The sequence below is a fragment of the Pteropus medius genome, unplaced genomic scaffold (genome assembly GCF_902729225.1).
Source record: "Pteropus medius unplaced genomic scaffold, Ma_sr-lr_union100, whole genome shotgun sequence".
Taxonomy (NCBI): Eukaryota; Metazoa; Chordata; class Mammalia; order Chiroptera; family Pteropodidae; genus Pteropus; species Pteropus medius.
Genome location: NW_024340696.1, coordinates 24,249,644 through 24,268,956, shown reverse-complemented (window position 1 = coordinate 24,268,956; position 19,313 = coordinate 24,249,644). Strand labels below are relative to the sequence as shown.

The 19,313-nt window shown below is 32.9% G+C and overlaps 1 protein-coding gene across 12 annotated transcripts in view; it reads left to right on the top strand.

Annotated features, from left to right (window-relative positions):
• Window positions 1–19,313, top strand: part of HACE1 (HECT domain and ankyrin repeat containing E3 ubiquitin protein ligase 1) — a 78,050-nt gene that overhangs the window by 32,160 nt on the left and 26,577 nt on the right. For 8 of the 12 annotated variants that reach the window (XM_039869454.1, XM_039869466.1, XM_039869431.1 and 5 more), the window contains 7 exons: window positions 1,268–1,364; window positions 2,277–2,378; window positions 2,998–3,104; window positions 6,992–7,238; window positions 12,658–12,992; window positions 14,113–14,181; window positions 14,435–14,522. In XM_039869454.1, coding sequence (XP_039725388.1) covers window positions 1,268–1,364; window positions 2,277–2,378; window positions 2,998–3,104; window positions 6,992–7,238; window positions 12,658–12,992; window positions 14,113–14,181; window positions 14,435–14,522 — 1,045 coding nt within the window. The remainder of the gene's footprint in view (window positions 1–1,267; window positions 1,365–2,276; window positions 2,379–2,997; window positions 3,105–6,991; window positions 7,239–12,657; window positions 12,993–14,112; window positions 14,182–14,434; window positions 14,523–19,313) is intronic. The other 4 variants (XM_039869446.1, XM_039869500.1, XM_039869480.1 and 1 more) reach the window with 1 other exon arrangement.

Here is a 19,313-nt window from a genome sequence, read left to right as displayed (position 1 = left end):
GTGATATAACTTATTATTTGCCACCAGATTATAATACGATCCTATTTTTTTAATGTTAAGTTCCAATTGGTTATAAGTTAAACTTTATGCAGTATCATTTTGTAGATAAGAATAGTTTGTTTTTTCCTTAAGTTTCAGAGAAATCTGTGTAGTCTTTCTCTTTGTAAAATGATGAACCATTTTAGGTAATGGTATTGTGGAAGAAGAACTGGTCTAGAAGACCAGTTCTAGTTTCACCTGTGCTTGAGTTAGTAGCTTTTCTTACTTACAGAATAAAATTTTTTAATCAGATACTCATTCAAACTATATGGCTTTCTTGGGTATTTCATAAAATTAGCTTTAAACTTTAATGTCTCTGGATTGTAAGTTTATATTTTGTCGCCTGTATCTAGGATCAGATTAGCTCATTGAATAACAAGACCTGGCGTCTAGTAGTTGCTACATCCAAAGTAACTTCCTCCTAGCTGAAAAAGTGGTAGTTACTAATTTTACTCCTACTAGAAAGAGAGTACTTACAGAGAATGGAGCATATGGATAAGAGTTGTCCATTCTAGATCAGATTGAATATCTGTTAGCAGAAGCTGCCTGGGTTGATAAAATGAAGTTTGGAAGCGTGACAATATTTTTGGCTAATTAACTCCCGCCTCTCTCCCATTCCTTTACTTTAATATTTCTTTCTCTTTCTTTCCTTTTTATTTTTTACCAAGTATAAAAGTATCATAAAATGTACTCTTATTTTGAGTATCGAGGTTCTTTTGGATGTGTGTGGTAGGAAGGCGGTAGGTTAGAGCTGAGAAGAAAGTGATTGGAAGAAAAAAAGCATAAGCCTGAGTAACAGCTCCTTATCCCCAAATATTATGATTTGTTGTAGGTAATGTGTACCAAGATCACTTCTAAGATTTAATACATCAGTTTCTTATCTGCACAGAGAAAGTATGACTTAAAAGTTTTCCTGATTGTTGAGGATGTAGTTCATATCTTCCTCTCAGCTTTTAAAAAATTTTAGACATTTTTTTTTTCTTTAGATGGGGCAACCTTTGGTTGACCTCACAGATTGCAAGAACCCTGTCAGCTTACAATCCCATATTTTTTATTTTTTACATCTTGTCTTCCTAGGTGGTCTCCCATCCAAGTACTAACCAGACCCAACTCTGAGTTTTATAAAAATTTTAATCCTCTGTTGATTCATATTAATCGTTCATAATTCATAGAGAAAGACTTTAAATTGAAACGATTATGTTTTTAACTTGGTTCCATTTCTGTACAGTCATGGTCAGAGAGACACAGCACAGATTCTTTTATTACGAGGAGCCAAATATCTGCCAGACAAAAATGGAGTAACCCCTCTGGATTTATGTGTACAGGTATGTTGTTGTTATACATTCTTAGCCCCTTACCTTATAATAGACATTGAGACTGGTAAAACCACTTTTTTCTCAAATGAGAGGACGGGTACAAAGATTTTTATTCTGAAAAGAATATGATCTTTAAAAGGAACTGTGCAATAAGAAATACATGTTGGTCTCTCTCTCAGTTTCTGACACAAGAGCTTCTAAGACATTTGGCATTTCTAGATAATATGTCATTTTGTATATTAATGACAGACTGGTGGCTGAATGTCCCTAGATAGCTTCAGGATGGAAGCTGGTTGCCAGAGGAGCCAACCATGTGATTAGAAAGCAACCAACCTCTTCCCCTACTCCCAGGAAGCAGAGAGGGGCTGGAGCTTGAGTTCAGTCACCAATGACCAATAATTTAATCCGTTATGCCTATGTAATGGAAATTCCCTAAAAACCCTAAACAGTTGACTTCTCAGAGAGTTTCTGGGGTTGATGAACGTGTCAAAGGGCTGGGAAGGTGGTAAGCGCAGAGAGGGCTTGGAAGCTCTATGCCCCTTCCTACATACCTTGCCCTATGAATCTTCCATTTGGCTGTTCCTGAGGTGCATCCTTTATAATGAACAGGTAATAGAAAAGTGTTTGAGTTCTGTGAACTCTTCTAGTAAATTATCAAACTTAAGGGAGTTGTGGGAACTCCTGACTTATAGCTGATTAGTCAAATGTATGAGTGGCCTGGATTTGTGCTTGACTTCTGAAGTGCGGACACTCTTGTGGGACTAAGCTCCTAACCTGTGGGATGTACAAGTTTTTCTTCAGGAACTTTGTTTTTAAACCTGTAATTTTAAATCACTTTATCTATCTATCTATCTATCTATCTATCTATCTATCTATCTATCTATCTATCTATTTATCTGTCTATCTATCTATCTATTTTAGGGTGGATATGGAGAGACCTGTGAAGTATTAATTCAGTATCACCCTAGGCTTTTCCAGACTATTATTCAAATGACACAGAATGAAGATCTCCGAGAAAACATGGTAATGTAATTGTGCTAGTAGCTTGTAAACGAACGAACTTTATTCATGCTTAGCATATATGGTAGTTTACAAATGTGCTTCATAATTTTCTTATAAATACTTAAATGTTTACAATAATATATGAATTTGCTTAGGATAAGTATGAATTATATAATAATTAATTAATTTTCTGTTAAATTCGACCTTATGAATCTTCTGTCCTATGGGTCTTTGGTCTCCTTAAGAGAATTAGGATATTCCCCATAGGTAGAGGAAAAGACTCTATGGAGGAATGTCATGTTAAGATTGGTAATCAGTACTTAACTGAGCTCTGTATTTAGATTAGCTTTACTCTTTAAAAAATTGCAGAGTTTAAATTTCTCTCAAATTTTAGATTTAAATTTTTGTAAATAAACTTGGTGATTTTTATTCTATTTGTTTTTTATTGATTCCTTACTGGGTGATTTTGAACAAAGATTTTACGTCATCTCTATTAGTTATGCAAGGCAAAATAACTAGAAAGGGTTTAACTTCAGCTAATAAGCTTTAGGATATTTATTAAACTAATAGTTTTTTAATTTCTTGATAAAATATAATGGATTATTATATAACCACTTTTTTTTATTTATAAAAAATTTAGTTACGGCAAGTCTTAGAACATTTGTCTCAGCAAAGTGAAAGCCAGTACCTAAAGATTTTAACAAGCCTTGCTGAAGTAGCCACAACAAATGGTCATAAACTGCTTAGGTAAGTGTTTCAAAACATAAACACATCAGTAGGTAGCAGTGTCTGTCAGCTTTATCTCCTTTTAGGCTTTTCTGGGAATAGTTTATTTTGTTGGATCCCTTTTTGTTAGTGGTAAGATGTTCTGTAAATTTGCTGACACATCATTGTTTTGTTTTAAAGGACCAGGGCAGTCAACTTTTACTGAAGAGACTTTAATCTCTCTGAAGAGACTAAAACTAGAGATTTATTTAAATGGGTTTGAGCATACATGTCTAGAATTTTATAAAATGACTGTTTAGACTAGTCATGTAAGTATAATGTGCATAAAGAAGAATCAAGGAAGTAGTTTAGGAATCTTGACCACTAATTATAAAACGGTATAAGCTACTTTTCAGCCTCTCATCATTCCTTATAGAGTTTTATCCCTGAAATGTTCTGTCATTTCAGTTCTTTATTCTTTCCAAAAGATTCTTTAGTTTTAATGGCTAATCACTAAATCTGTGCAGTTAATGCCTTTATAATGTTTGCATTTAAGTATATTAAATTTTCCTGCAGCTACACTTCTTTGCATGTAGTTAGCTACCCCAATTAGGAGTAAACAGCCATTTAGAAATGGCTACTTTGTTATTTTGTGGCTTACAAATTTGGCCCACTTTTAATTTGGATGCTCTCCCCTTTGTTTTCTTTTCACTTCTTAATACATTGACAGTCTTAAGAATAGGTCATGGTCTTCTCTTACCTCTGTTAGTTGCAACTGGACTTTATTCCTTCAAACTCTGTGCTGTTTCTATAAATCACTACATTTTCAAATTCATTAGGTTAGCCCTTTATTTCTGTCTTCCTTTGGAGATAGTGTCCGAACCCACAGGACTGCTCCCACCCCTACCTTCAGATGTCAATAGCAAGTCGTAGATCCCCAGGTTACCCATAACTTCTGACCGACTTGACTATAGATTGGAGGTTCTAATGACCTCCTTCCTCTTTGGATTCGATTATTTCCTGGAACAGCTCGCAGAACTCAGGGAAACATTCATGCTTACTGGTTTATTAAAGGATATGATAAAGGATACAGATGAACAGTCAGATAAAGAGATACACAGGGTGAGGTCTGTGGGGGAGGGTCCCTGGTACAGGAGCTGTCCCCACGGAGTTGGGGTGCATCACCCTCGTGGTACATGGTTGTGTTTACCAACCTGGAAGTTCCCTGAACCCCATAGTTTTTGGCTTTTAATGGAGGCTTCATCGCATAGGCATGTTGATCATTAACTTCATTTCCAGCCCCTCTCCTCTCTGGAGATTGGGGGTTGGGGCAGAAAATTTCAAGCTGCTAATCATGGCTTGGTCTTCCCGATGACCAACTCCATCCAGGAGTCCACCAAGAGTCACCTCATAGAACAAGACATTGCTATCACCCAGGCAGTGTCAAGTTGTTTAGGAATTCTGTGTGAAGAACTGGCATCAAAGACCAAATATTAGAATGAAAAATGGTCCTAGTGCTCTTATCACATAGGAAATTATAAAGGTTTTAGAAGATTGGTGCCAGGAACTGGGGACAGAAACCTAGTAGATGTATTTTCTGTTATCTCACAGCTACCAAGATTCCTAAAAGGATTTCAAATACAAATCATTTCACCCACTAATTAATTTTGCAGATTGTCTTTTTTTTTTTTTCATTTGTGAATCATTTGTTTCTTAATCTACAATGCGATCTAATTTTGGCTACTTTAATAGAAATTTTAATTAAGAAAATGACTGATTCAAATGTATATTAGTGACAGTTGAGGTGGTGTTTAGAAGACTTTTGGAAAAATGAAGTCTTTTGTCTAACCAATTCTAGGAATATTTGCTAAAGATAACATTTACTGAGGGCCCTTTTGCACATGATGTTGTGTTTTTTTGTGATTAGTGTACAAATGAACAAATTACAGCTATTTGCCAAGTAAGAAACTGAATAGAAGTATAATTCCCATATAAACCAAAAGTAGTAGGTACATTGATAGGAGTTTGAATTAGGAAACTCATTTGTAAACTTTTATATTGAGATCTGGCGTCTTGGGAAGAAATTATTTTATTATCAACTGGGGAAGAATATTATGAAGTTTGGATTTCATAATCTTTTACATAATATGAAAGATATTTCACTGGTTGGAAAATGAGAAATGATGTTTTTTAGACCAGTCAGCTTGGAAGAAGTTAAAACTGGGTAAAGTAATATAAAATCATTAAATTATGTTAATACGATGATAATATATCGAATTCCATTGTGCAAGATAATACTACTTAAGTCTGATCAGGAACTTAAAACAAATATTTATATATATGGTAATTTTGTAGAGGAAAATCAAATCACACCTTTCTCATGGAGAAGAATTTGAGAATCATTGTAGTTAGCTTTTCTAAGAGCTGCAACACAGTAAAAGAAGAAAATAGTTTCAACCAAACTACCTTTCCATATTGTCAGTCTCATGAATCTTATGATACTGAATTAGAAACAGTTTGTAAAGACAAACATGTAAAAATCAGTACAAGCTAAACTAATGATTCTGTACACATTCGATTCATAGTTTCTGAAACAAAGAAAAAGATTTGCTAATGTGCTGTAGTTGTCCCAGTCAATAGCTATTGTGTTTTACTAATATTTATAACTGATAACTCATTTTATTGGCTATTTTTAACAATTTAATAATTCTTAGAATGAGAAAACAATGTGAATATTGAAGTGAAAATGTCAGGAAATTTTGGTTCACATGTCACCAGGATACAAAATACCCTCTAATTTGATATTATCAAACTGAAATACTTAGAAGTAGGCATTTGCTATTTTCACTAATTACTAATTCTTATTATTTTTTTAATGCTAAGAGATAGCTAAAAATGTCTTAGAGGAAGATTTTACTGAACTGGGTAAAATACACTTAGGGTAAGATTAGATAAGCTTTGATAATTAAATTTGTACAAAGACAATTATACCATTCTGTCCAAAAGTTCATGCAATAGCTATTTTAATATAAGATAATTGATGTTAGAGATTTCAAAATAAAACCACCTGTTGAACAACAACAATTTTTTTTAAAAAAGATCTAACATTAGATTCGATACAAATTTAGCCTGTCTTCTTCAGTTTCTTCATGGAAGAGTAATGGTTGATATTCATAATGATGAACAATCAATCCCCAAGCACTATGGGATTCTGAAGGGCTTTGCGATTGGTCAAAGATTTCTATTATATTCAATATGGTTTAGTGTTAATTGGATTTGAATCTTCTTTTTCTTCCATAGTGGGATATATTTCCTATATTTATATAGAGTCATAAGACAACCCATTATATAGAGAACCACCCTGATAGAGATAGTAACTTTAAGATTATTCAATTTGTAAATGTTCTATATGTGAACTGTTGATTATTATGCTGGGGTAGGGAGGGGAAATGGGGTTAGAGATAGAATAGTAGAGCGTTCAGGATCTACAATTGAGTTGTGGGTTGGCCTGAGAACATAAGGCCAACATTTCTATGTTGCTTCTCTGTGAAATGTTTGTTCTCAGTTCTAAAGAATCAGTTTAATTTAGGAATATACTCTTGGAAGTGAAAGTTGGAGATTGCCTTGAAGTTGGTGTCTCAAGAAACCAACTGTTCGACAGTGGTGATTTTCTTCATATTTTATGTTTTGATCATTGGTTATATTCTATTGGCTTAAAAATTAACAATTTATTCATAGGGAATCCAAATAATATATATTTGGCAACTTCCTGTTAAACAAAACATTCCATCTTCTGTCATGATAGGAAAAGAATTTTACTCTTTATATTATGAAACAAATGGTCAGTTGATGAAAATGTTTTAAAATATTTTAAGATGTAATTTGTTTTATTCTATCTAATCTGTTCATATTTTAATTTTTATTTTTAGCCTGTCTAGTAATTATGACGCTCAAATGAAGAGTCTTTTAAGGATTGTGAGGATATTTTGTCATGTCTTTCGAATTGGTCCATCCTCTCCCAGTAATGGAATCGATATGGGCTACAACGGGAATAAAACTCCAAGAAGCCAGGTGTTCAAGGTCAGAAAAGTATATGACGTTGTTAGGAAGATAGACGTAAAAGAGATGAATTTGACAAAGCATGCATTCATTAATCAGAAACCTCATACACAGAACGTAAGTTTGGTTCATACCCATATCACTTTTTAAGTTAGGCACACCTATCTCCTTTCATCTCTGTCTAATCAGCAGCAAGTCTTACTTGGTGAGCTTTTATATTTTTCTTACAAGTAAAATTTTAATTACATTAGTGTTTTATTCTAAGGGTAAAGGTATTTAATGTTTAATTAAATCTACTTTTTAAATCGGATTATAGGTTTTTAATATGGCAATATGTAGCCATGATGCTTTTTAAAAAAATATTTCTTATTCAGAAGGAAAGAAAATATTCAGTTTTTATTTAGATTTTGTTATCATGTATGTGTTCTTTGTGTGTCCATGTACATGTTTTTAAAATAGGGTTACTTTTAGTTACTTGGTTTACCAACAGTTAATTCCTGGGATCACTTCAAGGAAGAATCAATTGAGATACATATTTTCTTAAAATACTTTGTATTGCTTCAGTTGCTTCTTCCATACAAGCACATTTATGGATGGAATCCTTGGAAGAATGATTCCATATAAAGCCTAAGGTAGTGTTGCTAACGATATTAAATTATAATTTTATGAAGTAAACAAAATGAACTGGCTGTAATTGCTACTGTTAATGCTCTTTTATGGCATTGAATTTTCAAATAACTCAGATTTTGGACAGATGTGTAATTTAATAAGATTTTCATGTTATTTTTTTAAAGGTATTTTATCTTAAGAGATTTTCATAGTATAAAATTTGCTTTCAATTTCATAACAAGTTATATATTTCTTAAGTCTTTTGAGTATAAAAGATTATCTATCCAAAAAGTGATATAACTGCTTTTATGTGCCACTTCCTCCAAAACTAGTTGTGATTGAGAACTTTACTGTCTATAAAAAGTTGCAAATAAATTAATGAGCTATGCTAAATGGTTTTTACCTGGAAAAGTTTTGGCAGACACAGATAAATGGTTTGTAAACATTTGACACTAGTAGATTCTTTAATACTAGTAAACAAGTATAGTTTTTTTAAGAAAGTATGTATAAGTATCTGTGCATCTGTTTGTCTGCTTTGCTCTTTTTTTAAAAAAAATCAGTATAAAATAGAGTTTTCAGCTGTTGTCTCCCCCTTTTTTTTCCTTCCCCTGTTGTGCCACCTCCTGGAAGAAGGAAGTTATGCATCTTCTTGTAATTCACATTTTGGTTTTTCACACACTACTTCCTTGACCTCTAATTGAGAGTGTTAACTTACTATTTGTAAACTTCTCAACTGTTGATCCGGTGTTTTGTCAAGTGCTGTTTTAAGTGAGTTTTCCTCAATATTCATGTTATGTGATATTTATGTGTTCTGGCATGGCTCATGCTGTTAAGTTACTGACTCTACCCCTGATTTGATATTCTTCTCATTCTTTCAACTCATCTATAATGATAGATAGAAAGGTTAAATCAGGTATAGTTATGGTCTATTATTTGTATTCACTATTGTCTGATTTCTTTTTTGTTTGGTAAAATTTGAGTTTGCCATCTATTTGCTGATTATATCAGAAAATAAGTATGTGCTAAGTAGCCAGCCTCTCTATCCACCCTTAATGCTTGATTTAAATGTTAGTTTTCTACCCACCCAGTATAGATATAACTGAGTAGAAGAGAATAGCACTGTTTTTTGTTTTGTTTTGTTTTGTTTTGTTTTTTTAACTTTTCTTTTATGGAATCCAGACTCCATGTTTCAATGATATATATGAATAAAAATAAAAATTTTGTAAAGATGAAAATAGAAATTACATCGTCATCTGTGTATAAAAAGTCTTAGAAGGATAAAATAGAACTTACATTGTCATCTATGTATTATAAAGTATTCTCTTCATTGTGGGATGATTCAAGTTATAAAAATCTTAAACATATGCTGAGTTGCTATAATGTTAGACTGGAAATACCATTTTAATTTTTACTACATTTTATCCAAGTAGCAATTGATCCCCACTTTCCATTTCATTAATTGGAATATGTCACACTATTAAGATTAACTAATGGGTTTTCCATTAAAATGAGTGGGTTTATAGGCCATGTGTTTTTAGTAGGTGAAATTATTTAACATCCTGTTACTAGTTTTATAATTTATCTTAGAAGTCTTTTAAATTAAATCTTACCACCTAGCCATTTTTTCAGTGTTAAGAAATTTTTATCTAGCGCCATGGGAACTTTGGAGCATCTGAAGGAGGATGTAGTTCTGGCAGTCAGAGCAGGATGAACATGGAGAAGACAATTTAGGCTTTTTTTGTAAACAGTAAGCTTTGACTGTTAACAGTTTCATAGAAGTATAATTTGGAAAATTTGGAAGCCAGGAAAGCTTGAGAAACTTGTAACTGTAAGATCTTACCTTTTGGATTGTAGCATTTGACATTATCAAGTTGAGAACAGACTAACAGGATTTCAAATTGCTATTAATGAACTTAAGTTAGTAATGCTTTCTTGTCAAATTTGTATCTTACCGTGGAACATGGATCTTGAAAAAATTTTAATTGTTCATCAAGTTTGAGATTATGTATTATAGCATTGAAATATAACTTAAAATGTTTTGAAAATCGTATATGATTGTTATTGTTTCTATAAGTAGAATATAATTTTGTGGTGACGATCACTCAGTAATATGAAATGAAGCAATATTTTCACACTGCCAAGAAACCACTAATATTTGCCATAGTCATTGACTCATTTTTCAGTAACAGTTGATATGTACAGTGCTCTGTATCTTATCTAATGTTTTTATCATTATTTAAGAATGTAGAAAGCATCATAGATATGGTTTGCAATAATTTCTTTTAATTTTTAAAATTTAATCCTTGTCTGTGGCTGCTATCACAGTTAAAAATTAAAGTTGTAGTCACAGTTTTCTTTCTGATGTTGAACAATTACTTTTCTGAATATATCTTCATAGGGACCACTCTCTAGGCAAAATACTTTAAGGATGGGATTTAGTTTTAGTGCATGTGAATGAAGAAAGAAATAGAAAAGAAAGGCCTAAGATGACTTACCATTTCTCTTTTTTCCCCTCATTCTAATTTTTTGCTACACAACAAAGAATTTTGAAAACTAGCTTTTCAGTATCTTCATTGTTACTGTCATTTTTACACAGACCTATTTTTAAATTATCTGAATTTATCAAAATTTGCCTTTAATATTTGCACGTAGTAAGTCTATGAAAGTAGGATTGTTGTAAATTCAGGTTCAGTGCACTCATGTGCGTGAGCAGCACATACCATTTCCTGCCTTAGGCTCCTCTCCATCCAGTGTGTTGAGTTTCTTGGTTTTAGCCCTTCTCATTCAGAGGCCAATTACTCCTTTTTCCTTTTGTTTCAAGCAGTTTTACATCACCACCACCTGTTCTTTCCGTTTTGGAAGTTCATTTTCTGATGTAAAGCTAAATATTTTTTGCTGACATAAGTTCTTTTTCATCATTTACGGCAGGTTGAATGTTTTGCTCATGAAGAGAAACTGTAGACCCAAACTTGGATCATGATTAGAATTAAGACATTTTCAGTGATGGTATCATGTCAGTGTTTATGGCAACTGGTTCTTTTGCCCTTTAAGCAGCTCAGGGACCCTGAATCTTCCAACTGCTGTCTGTGCCTAATCATGGAAAAGCCCTCTTGTGGGGCAGCGGGATGCTAATTTCAACCTCAGAAAGTGTATAATTAGTTTCTCCCTTTGCTTACCTGTTTACCTAGTAGTAGTACTAACTAAATACTTATTGAATGAGTGAATTAGGTTTGTGTTGATGGCGAATGTGTTTGTAAATTTTGTTTTCCATTTTCTGGTTTAATGATTCAGTGAAGACTTAGGGATGATTTAATTGTTTGCAAATTCAGTAAATCAAATATTCTCGGAAAGAGAATGTTCTAGAAGCTTGAAGAAAGGCTGAAGATGTAGCAGAGGGATTTTTTCAATAATAATTGGAAAGAATTTTCTGGAAGCTTGAAGAAAGGCTGAAGATATAGCAGAGCGGTTTTTTAGATAATAATTGGAAAGAATTTTCTGGCTGAACAGGTTATTTAACCATTTTCTAAGCTTCCAAATATGGTAACCTTTGTGTAGTGGTCTTTAAAAGTAAGATTATTTCTTTTAGTTGAAGTATTGGAAGGGCGGTCTTTCTCAAATTCATGGCCTAGTTTATACCATTCTGTGATCACATAAGAATCAAAAAGTAAGATTAACTTTTACATTCAGTTGTAGAAAATTTATCATTCTCTATAGGAATATTTAAAGTACTGTAGGAATGAAGGACCATTTAATCATTACCTCCCTGCTCTTCCCCCCACCCCCTAAACACACACATTGTTAACCATTATTTGGAATAAAAAATGTTTAGCGGGTTCTTTTCCCTCAGCTTTACTGAGCTTTAATTTACGTATAATATTATATAAGTTTAAGGTACACAATGTGATGATTTGAAACACATAGATATTGCTAAATGTTTATCACAGGTTAGGTAGTGCATCCATCCTTCATCTCCCATAATTACCATTTTGTTGTTATAGTGAGAACATTAAAGCTTTACTCATAGCAACTTTCAATTATGTGATACAGTATTGATAACTATAGTCATGTTGCTGTACATTGGATTCCTGGTAGCAGGTCTTTTAACAGTAGTTGGGCATTTATATTTCCACTTGTGTTAAAAACTACTAATTATTACAGAGGATGTATGTATTCTGTCTTCTCTAATATTTAGTCCTATTGTAGCATTTGTGATAACATAATATTTAAAAAATAAAATTTTATTTGCTGTTAATTTACAAAAGACATTTTTTTGTTCTCCAAAGAAACAATTTACTTTCCACCATTTCTTTTTTAAGCTGTTAATCTTTACTTGGAATTAAGAATTTGCTAGTCAGTATTTGATGGTTACTGTTTTTTAGAGATGAATTGTGTGTGTGTGTATGTGTAAGCAGATAAATATGCAGATGTGTATATGTATATATAAATATGTCATTTAAAAATTTCTTGTTATAAATTTTCAAAATTCTAGGAATTAGATGTAAAGAGCATAGTAAACTATTAAGGTCTTTAGGAATTATCTTTTTTAACTGAAAAAAGACATAATTAAAATTGTTGACACATTAATACAGTAAAGATTGGGGGATTATATATATGTAATAATGCTTTTAAAACTAAATATTTTATTAAAATTTTTAAAAGAAGAAAGATTGCTTGTACATGTTTTGTAGTTTTAGTTTTCCCTTTCTATCCCAAGGAGTAAATAAATGCAAATTAAATTTTTGCTACAAATGAAGAAATTGTTATTTATATGACATATGTTTTTATTATTTACCTATAGGCATTGATGTTACATTAACTTGGGAAAATAGAAGTATCTACAGTAAATTTTCTCTTTTATAATATTTGTCTGGTTTTTGCCCTGTAGTTTCAGAATGATGTTTAAAAAACGCTTTTCTTTTTCTCTTAGCCTCTCGAATTGCTTTGGCACTCATTAGATGAATGGCTAGTTTTAATAGCTACAGAACTGATGAAAAACAAAAAGGACTCAACGGATATCACTTCTATTTTACTAAAACAAAAAGGCCAAGATCAAGATGGTACTTCCATTCCTCCATTTGAACCTCCAGGACCTGGGAGCTATGAAAATCTATCCACTGGCACCAGGGAATCTAAACCAGATGCTCTAGGAGGGAAACAGGAAGCCAGTGCAGACTGTCAGGATGTTATTTCTATGACAGCTAACCGGCTAAGTGCTGTCATTCAAGCTTTTTACATGTGCTGTTCTTGTCAGATGCCTCCAGGGTAAGAGGGTTTCTGCTTTGTTTTGTGTGCAGGTCTCAGCCTATCAATAACCAATCTTGTGGCTGGACCAGCCCTTGTGGTTCTTATTATGATTCCAAGGCGCCTTTCAGCAATAACCATCAGGAAACTTTGAAAAAAAAGAAAAAAGGTTTATTACTTACAAGGTCTGGAAATTACATGGCACACCTGGGACCACACAGCAAGGTCTCAGGGAGAGAGCAAGAGTGAGAGCGTGTGCCCGCAAGAGCTAGCTCACAAGTGGGTGTGCATATGGGCCTGGAGAAGTTCTCATTTTTGGGGAGTCAGGGTGGGGGACCTAGTATTTCTGGGGCTCACTCTTTATTGGTGAATTTAAAACATAAGTGAGAATTTAAAGTGTGAGAAGAGAAAAAACAAGTGGGCCAACTGGTCAGTTATCAAAATCAACCAAGATCTTTAAAACAAAAAGGCCTCTGTGGAGGGAGGTGGTCTGGCTCTTTATCTAGTTGTGTGGCTGGCAATGTGTTTATTAAAGATAGCCATCTTTGAAGTATATGCCTCTTTGAAGTAGAACCTTGGCAACCAAAACTTAAGTCAGGCGCTTGTGTTACAAAAAAGAGAAAACCTAACTGCCTGTCAAAGCTTACACTACATGCTTATTATTTCCTTCTGTGGTAGACAAAGAAACGCTGTGACTTTTTTGTAATTTCAGGACAACAAATAGTAATTTGTTGATTTTAGGTTCTATTTGATCTTGTTTTAGGATACTTAATGTACTGATCTAGAGTTAGTCCAAAATATTTGAGTTTTAAGCATTGTATAAGTTATTAACATGTAGAATGGTGACTTCTACTTTGTATAGGATACAAATACATTATGTATTTGAAATATATAGAGATGCTTAACATTTCAAGGTTTTTGAGAAGTCACTTGTTCATATCATCTGTTAATGAAAAGTTCTATAAATTTTTTCATTTTATAGATTGACTAGGCGTGCCTCAATTTCTTAAACTTAAAAAGACAATCCAAATCCCCAATTTTTTTGTCTAGAAGCCAGTCCAGTTCAATACATAGTTATCAAATATGTTGTATCATCAACTTTCGTGTATATGTTTTGATTATTTTTTACCCCCACCCCCAGAATGACTTCACCTCGTTTCATTGAATTTGTCTGCAAACACGATGAAGTCTTAAAATGCTTTGTTAACAGGTAAGGCTTTCTTGGATTCATGGAATGCCCTTCAGTCTTTTCCTTCTTTACTTGTTCTTATCTCAACAGAAAAAATGTTACCTCTGTTAAACTATTTAAAAAATGCTCAATGACAAGTGCAAGTATAGTAGGTATGGATGAATATGTGTTAACTCTTCTGTTTCAGTATTTATATATGTAAATCTACCTGTGTGAATCACTTAATGCTACTCATCCTTCTTTTCCATTTAAACAAAATATATTTTTCTTTTAGAAATCCCAAAATTATATTTGACCACTTTCACTTCCTCCTTGAATGTCCTGAGTTGATGTCAAGATTCATGCATATCATAAAAGCACAGGTAGAAATTTCTCTTAATCTTTTTACTTTGTCTAATGAAAATTAATTTTTAAATTTGAGTACTGTTTAATGAAGTAATTATTATACTTGAGACCTTCTGCTATAAGAGGAATGAAATTACCTTATTTAATTTAGTAGGTAGAGTTACACTATATACTAAAGTATGTTACTTTAGTATGAGGAGTAATTTTTCTTCTTCAAGAAATGTGTGTTGAGGTCCTACTATGTGCCATGGCTTGTTCAAAGACAATAGAATATGTTCCCACATTTCCTGAAATGAGTTTCATGTTAGGAACGCTAGTGCTATAAGGCTCATAGTCCTTAAGAAAAGGATTTTATTTCCAGATGCATTTGGGAAATATAACATATGCTGTGTTGGATATTCATAAAGTTTATCAGCAGGTTATTAAAGGCTTTGAGAAACCTTTTGGTAAAAATAGTGATTTAACTTCATTAATCTTCCAAACTTTTCGACCTGAGAACCTTTCTCTGCCAGGGTTCATTCCACAAATCTCATGTTTCGTAAACATGTTAGAAAAAGTTTGTTTGGCTACTTAACAATTGTGTGACTTTGGGCACATTTTTAACATCCTTGAGCTTTGGTTTCTTTATCTGTAAGATAGAGATAAGGACACCAACCTCATAAAATTATTGTGAAGAATAAGTTTTAAATAGTGACTAGTATATATGTTTAATAATAGTCGTTTTGGAGATAGAGACATATATCCTTTCTCTAAGAGGTTCTTAATTCAGTCTAGCAAGGGAGATAATAAATGTTTCTATAAAATAGTAATTACAGTATTACATGGTTCTTTAGTAGTTTAAGAGATGAAGAGCTTGCTTCCGGCTGCTATAATCAAGGGAAATTTAAAAGAGGAGGTGGATTTTAAACTGGACCTTGAAAAACATGCAAAATTTTGATGGGAGTAAATGGGGGAAGATGAATATTCTAGCCAAGATTTGGACCAGGGCATATCTGGTGAAAAATTGTATAAAACTGTAGAGATCGAAGCAGAAATTTTGTGTAGGTGAGGAATGAGATATAATTCTGGAAAGGTAGATTGGGTCATACTGTGTTGAGACTTGATTGCCAGATTAAAGAATCTTCTTTGTTTGCTAGGCTGTCAGGAGCCACTGATAACTTTGCTTCAAGAGAATGACATGATCATGGCAAAATTTTAGGAAATAATTTGTTAGAAATGTAAGATAGACCAGAGGCTATGGTTTGATTAGTAATCATAAGAAATACTATAGGTGTTTTTAAATGTCTTTAGGAACACTGACCCTTTCAGAAGTTAAAGAAAGCTAAAAATTATAAAAGCTTATAAAATTATACACATTTATATAAATTCTTTGACATCTATTTAATGATAATGTAAAAGAGAAGGTAGTAATAATATACATTTATTGAATGCTAACTTTAAGTCAGGTACCATACATTTGCATTATATGGATTATTTTATTTTTATAACAGTCATGTGAGATGGGTACTCTTTCACTGAAGCTGAGGAAGTCAAGTAAGTTAAGTCATTCAGCTACTAAGTGGGAGAACCAAAATTTTAAGTCTTTCTGGTTCTTAAGTTCTTTTCTTAACATATTATGTGACTCCATTCTAGGGCAAATGAAATTGATTATTTGTGAAAGAAACTTAGTTTTTGAAAGAAGTAGTTTGCTATTTTTTTAATACTATCTCTACTTTTCACTTCCTTTTCCCCCTTCCCTTCCTGAACAATTCAGTCAAAAAGCATATGCATTAGCTATCCACTTTTTTGACCCACAGAGAGGTTTTTATTGTTTGACCGGGATGAGAAAGCTGTCCACATGCATTGTGTGCATTGTGGTGTTCCAGTGTGGAATTTTAGAACTTGGGCCTAGTAAGGAGGATGTCTGTGTAGAATAGGGTCTCAGCATGGAGCACGTGAGTTGGAATGGCATATGGAGGATGTCCAACGCAGAGGGCGGTGACAGTTGCTCAGAGTAGTTTGACAGAGCCCAAGTGGGGTAGAGAGCATCCATGCAGTGAAGGGTGCTTCTTAGTGACAGGATATTAGTTATATATGGGTTGATCAAACAAGTAAGTATAGTAAAGGTTATGGGAGTTTAGTTTCTCAATGTTGAAGAAAGGAGTTACAAAATGGAGGAAAATAAACTGAACTACGTACTGTTGGACTGGAATTGGGAGATATCAGTGAGAACTTAAATATGGATAGATATAGTAAACCTGGCATCCAGTTCACATCTCTAAATATCATTATCAATGAAACGTGACTCATGGGAGAAATGGCTAATTACAAGACTGGGTCAATGAAAGTACAGATGAGCCTGGAATATCTTACTGTGCAAGAAAATTGTTTAAAGAATGATGAGGTTGTGTTAAAAATGACTCAGAACTACCTCCAGTGGCCTCCCTGGCCAAATCTAAAACAATTTTAACATTAAAATAAACAATGATGGCAAGATATTATAAATAAAATCAGAACCCATGAGTACCGAAAAAAAATGAATGATGGAAAATTTGATGATATGTGGGATATTTTACTGTCTCAAAGTATCTCCCTATGGAATACTTATTAATCACAAAGATTAACAAGGAATTTTATGGTGGACAAGTTTGGTGGTGATCAGAGCAGACATCAGTGTGCCGCCTGATAGGGTGCACTGAGAAGAACATGGCCTCACTTCTTTGGTATTACTGCCAAAGATGTACACCCTGAATTTAATCATGAGAAAACATCAGCCTAATTCCGATTGGGACATTCTACAAAATAACTTACCTGCAATCGTGAAAAGTTTTGAGGTCATGAAAATTAAAACACTGAAGAACTCTACCAGAATGGAAGAGACAAGACACCTAAACGGTATTCATGAGTCATTATGCTATGAAGGACATTACTAGGAAACTGGCAAAACTTAAAATCGGGTCGGGGGATTAGATATAATAACGTATCAATTTTCTGATTTTGATGGTCGTTATCTGGTTATGTAGGAGAATTCTCTTGTTCGTAGGAAGTACATACACAGTGAAGTACTTGGGAGTGACTGGACGTCATGTCAGCTTACTCAAATCAAGAAAAAAATACTTTGTATTCTACTCTTCTTAGAAATTTTCTGTAACTTGGAGGCTGTTCCAAAAAAAATGGTAAAAACAAAAACTATCTCTGCTTAAGGATTGACTTCTTGTTTTGTTGGTGGTTTTCAGGTGGCCTATAGTTAAAGGCATTTAACTACATTTGCTGTGCAAATGCTATTAAGAGGAGCTTCTGTAATCAGTCCTGTTTTGTGAATTATTTTGTGGAAATGCAGGAACTCAGAAAGTTTACATACAAAAATGTTCCCTGTGGCTTTGTAGGTGTGCATATATGTGTGGGTATTCTGATCTTACAAATATCTTACTAGCTTTTGAAGATAGCATTTTGTACCTTTTAACATTCCATTTAAATTACTTTTTTAAAATTGCCATTTGCTTTTATTTCTTGGTTCACATTTTATAGATAAAGGATATAATTTAATGTTTAATATCTTATAATGGCAAATTACGGTCTTTTTAAATACTTATTCACAATAATTTTAACATTGTTATAAAATGGTAATAAGAACAGTGCCTCTTTATCGAGCGTTCTGAGTGTTGAGTATTTCCACAAAGTAAGCTGTTGGTGCTGCATTTTCTCTTCTGCAAAAGGAGGATAATTAGAGTCTCTTTTCCTCATAGTATTGTGAGGATTACATGTCAGAATGCATCTAAAGTGCTTAAAACAGTACCTGGCTGAAAGGTGCTTTGATAAGCATTGGCTAATTTATGATTATAATTATGATTATTATGTTCTATATCGGCATTATTTCATTTAATCTTCACAATTAGCCCTTGAAGTAGGTATTACTTTCCCTATTTTGCAGATGAGAAAACTAAAGTTCTGAGAGGATTAGTAATTTCCCTAAGATCACAAACCTAGAAATGATAGCCAGGATTTTAAACAATGTTTATGAAATGTCAAAACCCATACTAAAATAATTATTTCTATGTAATATTTTTTTTGTGCTCATTTACCAAAGTTTTAGAAATAATCAACATTAAAGTTTTAAGCACTTTACATTCTAATCTGTTTATGTAAAATGAAATATTCAATTTATATGCCCAGTAAAGAATATAACAACAGTACTTTATTAAAAATGTGGAAGACTATTAAAAATATGGACAAAATTATACATTTAGCTTTTTAAAAAGCATTTACTGAAAGAGCACATATTAAAAGGCAGAAGTTAATCTCTCACTAGTTATAATAATAAAATTTTTATAATAATAAAATTTTTATTAAGAATTAATAAAAATATATAAGTCTGTTGAAGCAAGACTAATGTTTAGTTTAGCACAGATGAAGAAATTTACTGGTGTCCTAAAAACTGCCTGAAAGATAACCTCTTTGTGGTATTGGATATTGTTCATATTTATCTCTTGAAATTCTTGGCTTTTGTAATCTTGCACTACCCTGGTTCTTCTTTGACTTTTCTGGCTGTGTGTTTTCTTTGCTAAGCAAATTCTCAGTCCTGACTTATGATTATAAACTTCTCCATTCTTGGTGTTTGTCATCTGTATCTTTAATCTCTTCAACAAGAGACCTTAACCTTGTCTTTAGCTTCAACTTTGGCTCTGTTTCCAGTGTCTCATCTGCAGCACGTTCCAGTATTTATTTCCAAGCCCTTAGTAGTTATATCCTAAATAACCTTAAATTCAGAATATATAAAATCTCAGTATCTTTCTACCAGTACCTTCTAGGAGTGTGGGGTAGATTGTGAG